The sequence below is a fragment of the Cuculus canorus genome, chromosome 7 (genome assembly GCF_017976375.1).
Source record: "Cuculus canorus isolate bCucCan1 chromosome 7, bCucCan1.pri, whole genome shotgun sequence".
Classification (NCBI taxonomy): Eukaryota; Metazoa; Chordata; class Aves; order Cuculiformes; family Cuculidae; genus Cuculus; species Cuculus canorus.
In genome coordinates this window covers 25,036,678-25,053,662 of record NC_071407.1, presented here as the reverse complement: position 1 = coordinate 25,053,662, position 16,985 = coordinate 25,036,678, and the positions used below count along the sequence as shown (strand labels likewise).

At 43.0% G+C, this 16,985-nt stretch overlaps 1 protein-coding gene across 1 annotated transcript; it reads right to left on the bottom strand.

Annotated features, from left to right (window-relative positions):
* Nucleotides 1-994: 994 nt before the first annotated feature.
* On the bottom strand, nucleotides 995-12,347 carry PPIF (peptidylprolyl isomerase F). The gene is made up of 6 exons (XM_009565207.2): nucleotides 12,162-12,347; nucleotides 7,059-7,089; nucleotides 6,121-6,209; nucleotides 3,879-3,975; nucleotides 3,072-3,147; nucleotides 995-2,681 (listed from the first exon to the last, which is right to left on the bottom strand). Exons 1-6 carry the CDS (start codon nucleotides 12,315-12,317, stop codon nucleotides 2,546-2,548), a joined length of 585 nt encoding a protein of 194 aa, XP_009563502.2. The 5' UTR covers nucleotides 12,318-12,347; the 3' UTR covers nucleotides 995-2,545.
* Between the last annotated feature and the right edge of the window lie 4,638 nt (nucleotides 12,348-16,985).

The window sequence follows — 16,985 nt, the reverse complement described above, 5'->3', positions numbered from 1 at the left end:
CTTTTCCAACGTTTATGATGATTCTATGATTTTATGAGCTGCAATCCCAATTTTGGGTAGTGAATAGAAGTGGACCAGTTCCCTGAGACTGACAGCTGCAGGACCACAGCAGGCTAGGGTCAGCCATCCAGTGGGCCGTCCTGCAGCCAGATCTTCTTTCTAGTCAAGAACCCAAGCCTTGATGGTGGTGAGGTGCTGGCACAGGTTGCCCAGAGTAGTTGTGGCTGCCCCATCCCTGAAGGTGTTAAGTCAAGGTTTGATGGAGCTTTGAGCAACCTGATCCAGTGGGAGGTGTCCCTGCCCATGGCAGGGGGCTTGGAACTGGAGGAGCTTTAAGGTCCCTTCCAATCCAAACCATTCTATGAAAATTTTGACTTTTACATTTCAGAAGTTAGGGCATAAATATGTCTGTAAGTCCCACAGCCCTGTGTAATAAATAACACACATAATGCTATCACTTCTTTAAGGCTTATGCACATGGTTCATAGAAAATGGACTGGTTTATGGCAAGGCATCTTCCATTGCACTACCCACTCTACAAATACCAAAAATACACAGGAAGATGTTAAATTCTTAATGCCATCCCTGACCGCACAGCAAGGAATGAACTTGTCCTCAATTACTCTCAGCAAAAGCTGGAAATCCCAGCTTTTCAAAAAGTAATTCAGAAATTAATAAACAGAACCCAAAAGAGTGAATTCAATCTTTCCTCATCACCTCTGCCAACTGATGGGAGTAAATCAGACAAGAGAACAGTCTCAACACCTGAACTATTACCCATACAACAGCTAGTTTAGATTCCCTAGCAAGAGGCAAAGCACTGAACCATCACCCTGCCTCTTACTAGCTGTATCTCAGAGCAGCACCATGGCTTCTGAATGCCGGATCAGGCTCATTACAGAGTGGACAGAACAGCCCGAGTAAACACAAGAGGTTTCAGCTCCTCACACTCCTGCTCTTTCAGATAAGCATGTGAAGTCATATTTCACAAAGAAATAGGCTTTTTCTGCTGTATAACTGTATTTAATTATTTCTCATATACAAATTAAAAGAACACACACACAAATTATTCCATCAAATTAACATAAGCCAAACTAGCACGAACTATTACTTCAAAAATACTACAAAGAAAGATGAAACAGCTCTAGTGAAAATAAAAAGCTTTGCAATTACGTTTTCTGCAAAATTACACTCTGAATGCTACCAAGTACACACAAGAATGCAGCCCTGAGTGGAAAAACAGCCAGTGCAAAATAGTTTTAAACCCACATTTATCCAAATGCAATAGAAGTAAATTCACATTTGAGGAGAGCCATCACATTTTTTCTCTTGAGCAACAAGATCACTGCACACAAACAGTTAAGTGCTTTTTCCTCTCATGCAGTAATACTTTACAGCTTTAGTGATTCTAAAAAGTGATTTTGTGAAGTTCCAACATTTGTCTCTGCTAAAGCACTCCAAACATTTACACAAACAAAATGTGTTTATCTAACCAGCTGAATTTTTCCCTTCTTGTGTATCAACCCCAAGAAGGATATTCCTGCACCAATTAGGCCTTGTGATTTCATAGTGACCCATTTTCACTTCTGCTGATAATGCAGAAGAAGAAAAGGTAATCCAAGTAAGACCCAAGGTGGGCTGACTTTGCAGGACTAACCAGACCAAAAGCGCAATGAAACCTGTTTCTCACTCAAGCAAGTTCACTCTATTCCAATTATATTCTCAATGTACAAAAACAGGCTACTGAGAATCACACTGTATTCCTCACAGAACAGTACTCCCAAGTTCACAGTTGCAAAGTAAAAACGTCTCACAATATTTCAGCTCGTTTCTGGTCTCATTGCCCAGGTGGAACTCTAGTAACTCAATCTGAAGGAGTTCACCTCACCCAAAAGTCAAATTGCTCCACTGAAGCCAGTAAGATAACATTCACATTTAAACAGTGGTCTGAGACTAGAAAAATAATTATTAAAAAGGGATTAATTTTAAACCCCCCCACAAGTACACAATGATCCTATTGGATAGACTTAAATTGAGACACAAAAAAATGCCATACAGCCTTGCTGCAAACAGCTTTGAGAACATTGGTTAGTATAATTTTTTTCAAAAGGATGAGACAACAGAATCAGTGGTTATTAGGACCAAAGGAAAGATGGTATTTCTCAATTTACAACTTCCCCACTACAAAACAACTCAGTTGTCAACACTACCACCGATTCTAACACCGGAAGCATCCACTCATGGAGATCAGCATCAAAGCTGCAGTTAAGATAGGCTCTGGGTGACCATACTATTTCATTCAAACTGTAATGGAACTCTTCCAAAGCTGTGAGACAGCATGACTACCAAGGCAGCTCAGTTAAAACATCCTTCAGTTATTGTTTTACGCTTTTAATCAAGATTATTCAATATATATATAAAAACATGACAGAGTTAAGTAGAAAATATGGCTCTGTAGGTGCTACTCATTGAATCAGAAATGTTTGGGGTTTGTTATGATTCATTTTCACAGCATTGAGGTTGTCCTGACTGGCAGGGCAAAAGGCTAGGACAGCTGGCCACAGTCAGTAATGACAATCTTTTTGGAGGGCTTTCCACTCTTCGAACCAAAGCTCTCAATTTTTTTCACGACATCCATTCCTTCCTTTACGTGCCCAAAAACAACATGTTTTCCATCTAGCCTGTAAAACAAACAAAAGCGGTTTTACTTAAAACAACATAAAGAGTGAACCAAACTGAGCTCAGTGAAGGGATGTTAGCAGATCTTCATATCACAAAGACAACTGCTCTACAAAGTTATATGAAACACCTTTAGCTATGGACCTTAGACCTTATTCTGAGGGATAGTGGCATTGTTACCCTCACAGCTCTTTCTCCCTCAAGGAGCACAAAACAATTTATTTTCCATTGTGAGTAAAGTAATTTGGAAATTAAACAAAAGAAGGGGGAAAAAAACCCTGAAACCCATCAAAACAAACAAACATCGATTGACAAACTACAAAAAAAAAAAAAACAACTAAGAAAATCCAGGCATCGATTCATCAGGTTGATATGCAGGTCTGAGAACCTACCAGTCAGTTTTTGTGGTGCAGATGAAGAACTGAGATCCATTTGTATTGGGTCCTGCATTGGCCATTGAAAGAACACCTAGAAGAGTAGCAGAGTATTAGGTGGATGTAACAGTGATGCAATTTTGCCCTGCACATTTAGACTAAAGGCAGAAGGTATGATGGTCTCACAGTCTCCAAACTATTTCTAATACTAACGTCTTATCTTTGACTACTGCCTCCAGCCCAGCCTCCCTTTTTTCCATAGTAAGAATGCTAGTAATGTAATTCATTGCACATGTCCTGAATGTGATTAACACCAGGTAGCCTCACAACAGCAGTAGCAGTTTCCTGTGATGAGGAAGTAACAATCCAAAGAAGAGTACAGAATTCAATCTGATGTTCTTATATGTGACTTCTCCTTAAATATTTCTGGCTTTAACTTGAGCTTAAAAGGACATGCCAATGTTACCCTGTAAATAAGAAATCCCAGGTGGCTTTGCTTCACTTCTACAGTAATCTAAGTAAGAATTGAAACTTATGAAAGAGGAAAATAAAAGCGGTAATTTCACCTTTGTAGAATACAACCTTCCCACACCTTATTTTGCACAGCCCCTTTTATAGTAAGAGCAAGGGCAGCAATGTCACCTGTTACAGGCTACACAAACAAGCACATGCCAGGGACAATGCACTGTTAAACTTCTTTGATATTTCTGTAGCTACCAAGTGTCCGTATATCAAAAAAACCTTATTTTTTCTAGTACATCTTCATGAACAATGCTTCATGATGGGTTACAGTCATTAGAAGGTAGAAAGAATATTTTTATTTACCAGGTCCTTCATGCTTAAGTATGAAATTTTCATCCGGAAATCTATTGCCATAAATGGATTTTCCACCAGTTCCATTATGATTTGTAAAATCACCACCCTGGAAGAGAAATGGATATTAACTTAATAAGAACACAAGTATTATTTCACATCAGAAGTGATGAAAATATACCAACCCACTCATTTAAAAATAATCAAATCAGCACATTTTCTTCAGGTTAAGAATGGGTATGGTCATGTGGATTTAAAACCGTGTAAGCAGACGAAGATACAATCAAGCTCAGAGTACATCTCTACTCCAGATACTGCTGCTGTTCTCCAGCTGACATCCACAACCCCAATAACCAGCTTTGGGTGTCATCAGCCTTGCTGCTCCCAAGTATGATGCAACAAGTGGCAGTAATTTTAAAACACCTCAAAGGCCTCAAACTAAATCACCTAAATTTGTCACCATAGGACAGACCTTCAAACTTTTTTTCTGTCCTTCTTTTCTTTCTTCTAATGGGTGTAAACACTGGTCAGGATCTCCATTATTACTATTTGCTCTTTCTAGGCTTTGTTGTTTTAGTGTTACACCTGACCAATTTTAAACTCCTCTCAGCTCCCCGCTGCTTGCTGGGACAGATGTGATGGTCTGCCTTAGGTCAGACATGAACCCAATCAAACAAACCCAGCCACCATGACTCGCAAAGGTGGCTACTGAACACAGCTTCCAGCACTCTACCATCTCCTCTCCCGGAAACCACACCACCCATACTGTCCGAGAACTCATACCCAACAAGTATTTCATGTGATGTAATCAGTTACAGGTGGTGTGACAGCTACTCCTACACAGTCCCAGAAGTATGCTCTGCACACTGCATGCCATACGTGAAGGCATCTGAATTGCCAAATCCTAAGCATGATGACCCTCAATTAGGCTATACCAACTGCCTGAATCATACTAACACTCCGTCTCAGCAAGCAGAAAGGCCTCTACTGTTTCCTCTCACTTTAAAATATTTGAAACCTATGACAGCATTCCCATTTCAGTAATGCATTCCAAGGAATTCTTAAACATCAATTCGTTATCTCACCGTACCAGGGAGCCAATCGCCTGGTATCCTCATTCTAGTTCCATTTGTGGGGACAACATAGGGAAGCAAGATGTACAGACTCACACAGAACTTCACAAATTAGCGGCAGAACTGAGAGGAGGATTTTTTTCTTATATTTCTGTGTTTCTGACCCCAACAGAAATATTTATGTATTTCTGTCCCTCTGTCAGTATCAGAAAACCATAGTTTGCATTTCAAAGGCAAGAAAATAGAACCTTTACAGCACACTTGTCCCTTTTCTCTTCCTAGAAATAGGTCACAAGATCAGGGCTTCTTGTTCTGACAGCTGTGGTTTTTGCTTAAAAAGTGAAGTGAGGAGGGGGGCAGCCATCACAGCCATCAGTTAACAAACAAAGCACTTACTCTAACCTTCATCTCAAGTTTTCCACAGAGCCATTCTACAATGCAATGCTGTCAAAATGCAGCTCATTTAAAAGGAAGACAGGACCACCAGGAATCATGCAATCCAGCGCACTACAGCAGCTCAAACCCTGCTCATCTGCCAAGCACAGCAGGAGAAAAGGCTTTAAAAAAGTCTTTTTCAAATTCTGTTGTTGTTGTGGCCGCTGTTTCAGGAAAAAAAAAATGCTAACATGGAGGCACTGTAATTCAGGATTTTGAAAGATTAATCCTTTAAATCAAAATAAAATCCATTTCAGGTGTATCACCCCAAAACCCAAACCTAGCCAACCCTTTTGGTTCCCTCCTCAGGGAGATGCTCAGAAAAAAAATGTGTTTATTTTATAAAACACATGCTCTGTTGTGAGCAGATTATTCTATTAGGAATAAAGAATGGACATGCTGTTTTCTTAGCTCACTTAGAACACAAGGTTGATTGTCATTCTACTCACAAATGCTTCTGCCAAATACAACCCACACTGAAGTGCTGCTACACAAAAGCAGAAAGCCCTAAGTCAGTTTTTTTTTAAGACAGCCTACACATAATTTACATTTATTTGTACAAAAGATGTGCTAAGCAACAAGCCATAGCAAAAAGATCTGAAATGCAAGTCATGCTGTCACTTCTTTATTATACAGTTAGCAAAGGTTAGAGCACAGCCACTTAAAATGTTACTACTGGTCTAACTGGTTCTAAAAAATATATAAGTAGCATACAGAAAAACATAACAGTAAAGTAAAAATATTACCTGGCACATAAATGAAGGAATTACTCTGTGAAAAGTGGATCCTTTATACCCAAATCCCTTTTCACCCGTACAAAGAGCTCTAAAGTTTTCTGTGAAAACAAAGCATAAAGTATTATGTTGCCATATAAGATATGTAACATAATCAAAGGCAGGTCCCAAGTTATCAAAATTTAAAAATTTATAGTATCTTTAAGGTAATATTAATTTATTAGTTGTTTCCATCCCTTAAAATACCTCTGTGTTTTAATGCTTGTTTAGCCTCAAAACAGAGTACAAACACAATCCTCTTCCATCTCATCTCCCTTTTATTCTGCTGTCACATCTTAACTCCAACCTCCCTGCCTCCCCAAACCCACCAGGTTTCATTTGTCAAAGGTCTCATTTGCTGACTTTTATGCCCTTGTTCTCTATATTAATGGTGAAGATGACGTTTGGTTTTGGGTTTTTTTTGAAGTATATTCATCTACTGGGAACAGAAAGAAAAGTACAAGTCTGCTAAATAAGCAGATGAGGAAGGAAGCACGAGATAAACCACAAAAACTTTGTAACATCAGTACCAGCGACCAGGAAAACAAAGCCCTATGTGCTCTTTAGAAGCTCTAAGAGACACCATCCCTTTGGTTCACACTTACCATTTGCTTTGAGGATAGATTTTAATGCAAACTAATGTGTTTTTAAACATATTTATTCATTACTGATAACCCACCACATGGACTGCATCGTCTAGGGGCAAATTACAAAATGAAACTATTTGGAACAACAACAAATGACAACTCTTCACTAGCATGTTCTGATAAAGCTTTTATCATATTTCTCTATTCAACACATAGAGATGGAAGATGGAAATATTTTCCAAAAGGTAAGAATATTCTTTTTCCTGCAAATCAGGATTTAACCCTTAAATACTGAAGTGTGAAACTATGGAGGTACTGCCTTACCTGCTGTCTTTGGCACCACATCAGCTTTCAGCTGTTGAAGAAAAATAAACAGATGAATAAGTCAGCTTTTCTATGCATAGAAACACTTCTACATGGCAGGCCGGCACAACTGAAGCCTCTTCCCAAGGTGAAGAGCTATCTGAAATCACAAGCCACCCAGAATTCCAGGAACACTATAAGACTTCTCGAGCATTTAGCTGGTAACTAAAAATAACCCCTCAATGCAACTTCTGGCCAGTTAATGAAGAGCAACTTGAGCAGCGCTGAATGATTTCACTGATCAACACAATGATTCGGCAATAACTAAAGGAAATCTTTATGACTGACCCCTGAGCATCAAAAATTGGCTTTGATCCCCATGGTCAATTATAAAGATTTGAATACAACTGAAGAGATCAAAGCCTCTCCAGCATGATGTCTGCTGAAACCTGCAGAAAAGGCAAAGAGCAGAAACTGTATAACAAAATCGACCCATGATGTTACATATGCATTTGCTACCAGCAACAATTTCCAATTTTGATTCATATGCATCTTTTTACTTACCTTAAAAATGTTTGTATTATAACAGCTTGGAAAAAATGACATAGCAGTGGTCACACTAGTTCAGACCGAAGTTTTATCTGGTGGCACAACCTGACAGCGGCCAGCAGCAGACGCTTACAGACACCATGGCTGTGGCAAGAATTTATTGTCCCTTCCCTAGGATGCTCTCCTCTGATGCCTATAATATGCAGCTGAATCTATCAACAACCTAGCCAATGATTCAATGCATTCAGATATTCTATAAACACTAGAAATTGTTAAGATGGAAATGAAATATACAAACAGTAATGCTAGTTTTTATAATACCATTCAGTTATTTACTAAATCTCATTGAGTAACAAGCAACTTGCAGGGCAGTAATTTTACCTATGACTTTCTCAAACGCTGCCTCCTGAAAAACAAGAGCTGGGAGTGTCCAATTAATTTATATGCTGACATTTTCAATGAGGGAAAATGAATTGGGCTCTGAGCCACAAGGGACACCCTTTTAGAGAGAACTTTTATGAATTACATCTTTAAAAAAAAACTAAAAAGTCTATCGATACAGACCCAACATGGGCACTGGAGGCAGAAGGCCACACTGAATGGGAAAGGGACAACTCTCTGCAGCCAACAGGGACAAATCTGCACGAGGAGCCCCAAGTGATGGGTTGTTTTTCCTTCTCTTTTTATTGTGGAGGGGGTGTTGTTGTTTAAATTAAGGGACTTACAGGGACATGAGGAACCAGAAGTCCCCACTGTCATGTAGAGCTGACCTTGTGGAAAGCCAGCAGTGTAAAGGTGTCTTGTAGAGAGTTGTCTGTGGAGATTTGTCCTAGACCCTCCTCCAGGAGGCAGCAATTTGGAAGAGCAGCATTTCCTCCCCAGTGCGTGGTTCTGGAGCACAGCTCTCATTCCTTCCCACACACACACACACACACACTGCATTTACTCAGAGGCACGTGCCTGGCCCTAAGCATACGTGCCACACCACAATTAACATCTCAGCACTCATCATGCATTTTGGAAGAGTGAAGAGTTTGCCTGCTCAGGCCTTCTCTAACCGGCTGAGTTTTTCAGACAGTTAGGGGCTGTTCAGCCTGGAGAAGATAAGGCTCCAGAGAGACCTTATAGCAGCCTTCCAGTACTGAAAGGGGCTACAGGAAAGCTGGGGAGGGGCTATTTATCAGGGAGTGCAGGGATAGGATAAGGGGGAATGGTTTTGAGCTGAAAGAGGGGAGATTTATATGAGATCTTAGGAAGAAATGTTTTCCTGTGAAGGTGGTGAGGCACTGGTCCAGGTTGCTCAGAGAGGTTGTGGCTGCCCCATCCCTGGAGGTGTTCAAGGCCAGGTTGGATGGGGCTTTGAGCGACGTGATCGAGGGGGAGGTGTCCCCGTCCATGGCAGGGAATTAGAACTGGACGATCTTTAGGGTCCCTTCCAACCCAAACCATTCTGTGATTCTACCATTTTTACCGACACAGCCAGTTGCTTGCTCGCTGCTGCCCAAGCTGCCCATTCAGAGCTGCACAAACATTTCAACACACCTCTGAGCAGGAAGCTCAAAGAGGCAGAGCCACAGAAAACTAAGAACCAAACAATAAGTACCCATGAAAAAGCTGGAGGGGTGGCTGAAGGCCTTCGGAGCCCCAGGAGTGCACCAGCACCTGGGCAGCCAGGCAAGGGTCAAGGAATCACAGAATTGTTCAGGTTAGAAAAGACCTTGAAGATTGAGTCCAACCTAAACCAAACTGCCAAATGCACCACTAAACAAGTAATATGATGAGAGGAAATGGTCTCAAGTTGCAGCAGGGGAGGTTTAGACTGGATATTAGAAAAAATTTCTTTACTGAAAGAGTGGGGAAGCATTGGAAGAGGCTGCCCAGGGCAGTGGTGGAGTCTATCCCTGGCGGTGTTCCAAAACTGTGTAGATACAGCACTTCAGGACACTGTTTAGTAGGCACAGTAGTGTTGCTCTGATGCTGGGACTGGATGATCATAGATTAGTTTGGTTGAAAAAGACCTTCAATATCATTGTGTCCAGCCATACCTGTCTACTACTAAATCATACCCCTGAGCACCTCATTTACCAGTCTTTTAAACCCCTCCAGGGATGAGGGCTCCACCACTTCCCTGGGCAGCCTCTTCCAATGCTTTACTCCTTTTTCTGTGAAGAAATTTTCCCTAATACCCAAAATAAACCTCTCTGTTGTTTTTTTTTTTTTTTTTCCAGCTTCAATGACTCCACGTCCCTAAGCACCACATCCAGAGGTCACTGACTCCTCTACTTGAACCATGTTCCTGAGCACCATGTCCACAGATAACTGGCAACGCAGGACCCCAGAGCCTCTCTGCCAGTAGTGGCCTGGAATGCGCTTCAGGGATAAGCTTATCCTTGTTCAGCATTCCAGCTTTCACACAGGGGCTCAGAACTCCCTCTCCTGCAGTCTCCCAGCTGCCGTTCAGCCCACCATCCCGCAGCCTCCAGCCCTATCCTGCTGTCCCCTGCCCTGGTTACCCACAGCCTCCAGCCCTATCCTGCTGTCCCCTGCCCTGGTTATCAGCTGCCCCATGCCATAGGTCCCAGCCCCGAGTAACTGGCTGCTCCCCATCCCAGCAGCCCCCAGCCCCAGTCACCAGCTGCAGGCATGGCCTGAGGAGAGGCTCATGCTCCAGCTAGGAGTTGCACCTCACCACTCTCATCCCAGGGCAGTGGTTCTGGAGTCCAGTGAGGCACCAGTGACCTTGCCTCACCACTCTGATACAAACAGCAGCTACTACTATAACAAGAGGAATGTTTTGATTTAAGTTAGAGTTACATTTTCATCCAAGTAACTTGGATGTTTTAATGTTTAAATGTTTTTAATGTTAAGACAGAATAGCATGCTTTTTTTCAAATAGCATTTTTCCTGACACTGTTAAACTCTTCGGTTTTTTTTTGGAGATAACGTCTTGTGTTCAGTATGACCTGTGCTGAACAGATGCGACCTTTATAATGACCTTGGGTTTGCAGTCTTTCCCTATTTCAAATGTAAGGTCAGACAGAGCTGGATCCAGCTCATAGCATCACTAGGTTGGAAAAAACAGTTTGATCATCAAGTCCAAACATACCTGTGCACTACTAAATCATATCCCTATTATCCTAACTCCAATTAACAAGAGATTTGACTGTTGTGAAGTTCATAACAACATTAAAATTAGCCCTTAGAAAATAACAGAACCTGCATAAAATTTCTAGGAAAATTTATACATATGCATGTAAGTGAGAAATATATTCTGTAACCAGCTCTTAGAACCACAGAATGGTTTGTGTTGGAAGGGACCTTAAAGATCATCCAGTTCCAACCCCCCTGCCATGGGCAGGGACACCTCCCACTGGATAAGGTTGCTCCAAGCCCCACCCAGCCTGGCCTTGAACACCTCCAGGGATGGGGTATCCACAACTTCTCTGGGCAACCTGTGCCAGCGTCTCACCACCCTCACAGGAAAACATTTATTCCTAAGATCTCATCTAAATCTCCTCTCTTTCAGCTTAAAAACATTACTGTTTGTCCTATCACTGCACATATTTAATAAATCAATCTTGAAATATTCCACACCTTACCTATGGCTCATTACCAAAAGCTGACAGACTTTGACTCTGCGTTCACCCTTCTCAGGGGCTTTTCCAAATCTAGTAGTTAATGATTGATGGAAATCACTCCCTCCTCTTGCCCAGGTCTGATTAAAGGATGCTTGCTTCCTAAAACTCCAAAATGAGTTTTAGAGTTTATTTGACAGCATTTTCAGTATCAGTTACGCTCTGCGTTCTTTTGAAGACGATAATGTCTTGTATTCAGTACGACCTGTGCTGAACACGTGTCTCATTCTGTAATCGCCTGCTTGCGGCCTCTCCCTACCTCTAATGCAAGGTCAGACAGAGAGCTGGAGTCAGCTCCAAATCAGCAAGAGGTCTGATGGTTGTGAAGTTCATAATAACATTAAAATTAGTGCTCAGAAAGTAACAGAACATGTATAAGTCTTCTGGCAAAATTTATACACATGCATGCAGGTGGGAAATATATTCTGTCCCCAGCCCATGTCCGGCTGCACTTGGTGGATGGAGATCACTCCCTCGTGCTGCTCAGCTCTGATTGAAGGCTCGTTGTTTCCTAAAACTCCAAAATGACTCCTAGAGGGTTTAATTGCCGACGTTTCCAATTACACCCTTCGTTCCTTTGGAAATGGTAACCTCCTGCATTAAGGATGACCTGTGCTAAGCAGGTGCGTCTTCTTCTGTCACCACCTCTGTTTGCAGCCCTTCCCTGACTTAGGCGCAAGGTCACAGAGCTGGAGCCAGCTGCAAACCAGCAAGAGGTTTGACTGCTGTGAATTTCACAGTGACATTGAAATTAGCGCTCGGAAGTACCCGCAGGCTCACAATCCTTCCGGAAGCGGGAGGCACGCCGCGTCCCGGCTCTGCGGGCAGCACAGGCTGAGTGGGGATCGCTGCCCGGCTCCGATAAAGGCTGCTCTCCTCCTACCCCCCACCCCCCGCAAACGACCCTTGCGGAGCCGATTCCCCGGCGTTTCGCCCCTACCTCCAGCACGACGCGGCCCAGCGGCTGGTTGTCGGCGCCCACCTCCAGGAACACCAGGGGGTTGGAGGCGCGGGCGGCGCCGCGCGCGGGGAGCAGCAGCAGCAGCGGGTCCCCGCGGGGCCGCAACAGGCGGCGCGCGGCGCCCACACACAGCATCGCAATCAGCAACACGCGGCGCCCGCGCCGCCTTTTATAGGCTGAGCCGCAGCGCCGCAGCGGCCGCTGGCGGCGGGAGGGCAGCAGCCCTCCTCTCATCCCTCACAGCTCCCTCAAGCTGCCCTGACCGCTCAGAGCTCCGCTTGTCACCCGGACAGATCATAGAATACTTTGGGTTGGAAGGGACCTCGAAGCCCATCCAGTTCCAACCCCCCTGCCGTGGGCAGGGACACCTCCCGCTGGATCAGGCTGCTCAAAGCCCATCCAGCCTGGCCTTGAACCCTTCCAGGGATGGGGCAGCCACAGCCTCCCTGGGCAATCTGCTCCAGTGCCTCATCACTCTCATGGTGAAGAAATTCTTCCTTACGTCTAGTCCAACTCTGCCCTTCTTTGGTTTATACCCATTCCCCCTGGTCCTATCACTACAAGCCTTTGTAAACAGCCCCTCCCCAGCTTTCTTGTAGCCCCTTCAGATACTGGAAGGGCGCTATGAGGTCTCCCCTGAGCCTTCTCTTCTCCAGGCTGAACAGGCCCAGCTCTCTCAGCCTGACCTCACATGGAAGGTGCTCCAGCCCTCTCATCATATTTGTAGCCCTCCTCTGAACCCATTCCAACAGCTCCATATCGTTCTTACGTTGGGGATTCCAGAACGGGACACAATACTCCAGATGAAGTCCCACAAGAGAAGAATAGAGGGGCAGAATCAATTCCCTCGCCCTGCTGGCCACGCTGCTTTTCATGCGGCCCAGGATACAGTTGGCCTTCTGGGCTGCGAACACCAGCTCACTTCGAGCCTCTCATCAACCAGCACCCCCAAGTCCTTCTCTGCAGGACTGCTCTCCATCATATCATCCCCCATACTGTACTGAAATTGAGGATTGTCCCAACCCAGATGAAGGACCTTGCATAGATAAGGGCAATGTATTCTGCACCTCATTTCCCTCCTTCCTTTACCACAAACATCCTGATCGCAGGGATGCAGACACTTAAAAACTTACTGTGGGAATTAACTGATAAGTTTTGCTGTAGCTGTTTTTTGTGTTTAATTATCTTGTAATACAAATCTGTCTTGTATCAAGAGATAACATATGAATAACCTGAAAGAATAAGCACACAAAAAAATCTTCCTAATACCTAATCTAAGAACCTCCAAAGGTTTTTCAAATTCTTAATGCCACAAAATACCTCTGGTTTGCTTCTGGTCTGTGAGGCCAAAGAGAGCTCTTTCATCTGCATATCAGCAGCCAGACAACTCCTTGCATAAGCTTACGCACAATGTCGCCAAAAAACTAGTCCTGTTGGGATATTTTACAACCTGCATACATTTAATTTCATCCAAATAATTAATTTTCATGTTCCTTGTATTATAAATTTATTCTAATGAAGGTTAGAGAAATGCAACCATGTAATGCAGTATGACAGAACTGCACAAGGACAGCCCCCACATGAGGAAGAGTCAGCTTTCAATCCCACCCAAGTTCTTTGTTGTCAAGCAGCTAAAAGTGACTTCATAAAGGATATTCAGTGAATCTTCAGAAAACTGTCAATCAAGGCACCGCCTTGACCACAAAGTCCAGAGCAGAACTACAACATACAATTACAGGCGGCTGAGAAATCCTAGATTTATTCTGTTTTTCAGGCCTGCACTCCAGACAGACTGATAATGCACACCCATTCAGTGGAAGGACATCAGGGATAAATGTATCAAGTTAAGAGTTTAGAGATAGCCCTTCAACAGCTGGTGGTATTGTTGCGATGACTATAGCACATACCATGCTTTATAACTACAGGCTATGGAAAGGTCCAACTTGTCCCAAATCCTGTCTCAAAGGAATGCCTAAGGAAGAGTGAAAACAGGTGTGTTTTAGGCCAGCATGCTTTCAACCTCCTACTACTTCCACTTCCCGAGTTGGATGTGACTTAGATATGTAGTAATCTTCTTATTGTTTTAATACTGTGTACTTATCCACTCATCAGACCTGTCTTCACTCTTAGCATCAGCAGATTCTTTGGCAATGAAATGGAAGCTGCCCTTCCACAGGCCTGCTGTGAGTCAATTTTTGGGAAATGACAACTTCACTTAATACGATCATCAATATGCTTATTCCCTAGTGACCATAAAAACCCTCACATTATTTTTAATATTGTTTTAATTGCAGTAGTCACTAGAAGCCCAAACCAAAATCAGCGCTTGCGTGTTAAATTCTGTGCATAACTATAACAGTAGACAGTTCTGACCCTAAAGGATTTATTATTTAATAAACAAGACAAAAAAAAAAAAAAAAACAAGCAAAAGAAAATATCTCCTTATTTTACGCTTAGGCAACACCAGTAGAACTGTTTTGCTAAGATTTCACAGATGTCTTTGGTAGAGCAACCAATGCAGTTTTCCTCAGCTGTAGGCCTTAGCGAGAAGCAAAATAACTTACTGTCTTTCTCAGGAGTGATTTTGTTATTTGGGAATATGAACTGAATTATTGTCTCTAGAGCTATTCAATAAAGCTCCTGAACGACTCATTACGGTCTGCTCCAGCACAGAGAGGTGCATTAAAACTCATGCAGACAGTAGGTATGACTGCGAACTTGTGAGTTATGGAGGTTGCTCTCCAAGGACAGGAAAAAAATCTCCAAAACCCCTGTCAAAGACCACCCTTGATCACCAGTGAGTGAGCCTTAGAGGTAGCTCAGCAAACTGAAAGTATTTTAGAGGAGCTTTGAACACATCCGTTTGAAGTTTTGTTCACTGTTGAAATTCTTCAGTGTCTGGCTAGGAAATAAGTACATTTGGATACAGAATGAGTGCACATGGCATCCCTGCGCTATGTAAAACAGGCAACACTATGTGGAGGCACAGACAAAAGCAAAGACATGCTTTTCAGCAGAGCCTCCAGGGAGACTGGTACCCACCCTAGGGATTTCATCATTCTCTCTCCCTTCCTCAACCTCGAAAGACAATACAGAAGTTGCAGACAGATAAAAAGGGAGGACGCATTTGATAAAAGTTTCTAAATAGATATTTTTAGGAACACACCTATTAGAGGACCCTTCTTATGTCCTAGCAGAGAAATCCCTGCAAGGGAAAAAGGACCTTAAATGATACAACAGCAGTATTCTATATTGATACATCGCTTACAACTTAAACATTTTCATAAACAAAACTAAAAAGTTACTGAGTGACAATTACCACCCTGTGCCAAGACGGATAGGAAAACAGTAACGGCAGAGAAGTGACTCTTCTAAAGAAACCAAAGGGATGCTCGAGATGTGACCTGAATTTGGCAATTCTGTTTCCAAGAGGCTTGAAACGCTGTTACCTCCCAGCAGACGGACTCTGTGCTGGTACAAAGGTGATAGGCACTCCTAGTTCTAACTGTCCAACTGTACACCTGCTTGTTTGTGAGTCAGAAATGTAGGTTAATTGTGTTATTCAACTTGGGTTACTGCTGTTGGATTGATCTTGCCAGCTGTGGCAAGATCACATTTTGCAACCTACCAACTGTAAGAATGCAACTACACACAACTCATCTTCATCTGTGGCACACTTTGATATGCTCTTCATGGGGCTGCGTGCTTAGACCATGCAAATAATCCCTCAAATACAGACTGCAGCAATTAAGGGGATTTCACAGGAACATCACTTGATACAGGGAAATTCCCACGGTATCGACTCTAACATTGATTTTAAGAGCCCTTGTACATCTGGGACCTGGCTATCTCGAGGACTCAGCTAATCTGGGCTGTTAGTAGAGGGAGAGGTCATACAAGGACCTAGCTTGATTTTGAGTGGGGAGAGCAGGAATTTGCAGTGGGTGTTGCCAGTCTCCATTTGCAGAGCCTGGATGTGGTGCACTTCAAAACACTCGGAGTAATTTTTTCTTCAAGGTTTTGGCTGAGCTAGAAGAGGATTTGAGAGCTGGGAAGGTTTTCTGTGATCTGTATCTGTGATACGCATTTATTTATGAGTGGGGACCAGAGCAGGGGAGATGGTGAAAGATCTTTCCATTACACTAAGTGATTGCAGTGTGAAATTAAATGATAGAAGACCTCAAAGGGCACAGAGTAGCCACACAGCTATATTTACAGATAAAAAGAAAAAACACTAATAAATATTTCCCCTGATCAAGGTTTCCTCTTAGGAACTTGTAGTAACCCAGCTCACAGCATGAACCTTCTCTCCAGCACACATTGTACATAAAGGAGGAGTTTCCCCACGTGACTTCATACTAATTACCTACAAAACAGTCAGACAAGAAAAACCTCTATCCACTCATGCTCTTCACAGCTGTGATTAGCATTTTCATTTCAAAAGTTTGGAGTGACATCGCTTGCATGGAATTCATTACTCAAGCTCCCTGCATAATGTATGGAAACTCACTGCTACTAAGTCAGACTACACCACCCCTTTACGTAGCGCCCAGGGCACCACGCGGCTGCCAGCAGCTGCACAGAATACTGTCCTTATGCCACTACAGCTGGTCTGTGGACATCTACACATAGATCACCACAACTGGCAAAGTGTGCAGGATGTTTAAAATGTATCTTTTTAGGCTAGAAGGAAAATGAGGGGATTCCCAAAGCTTCAGAATGCCTAAGTAGGTCATTTGTCTGTGGGTGAGTGGGGAGATGCTTTGTAGCCTTATGAGAGCGCCCAGTATTAAGGTATAACAA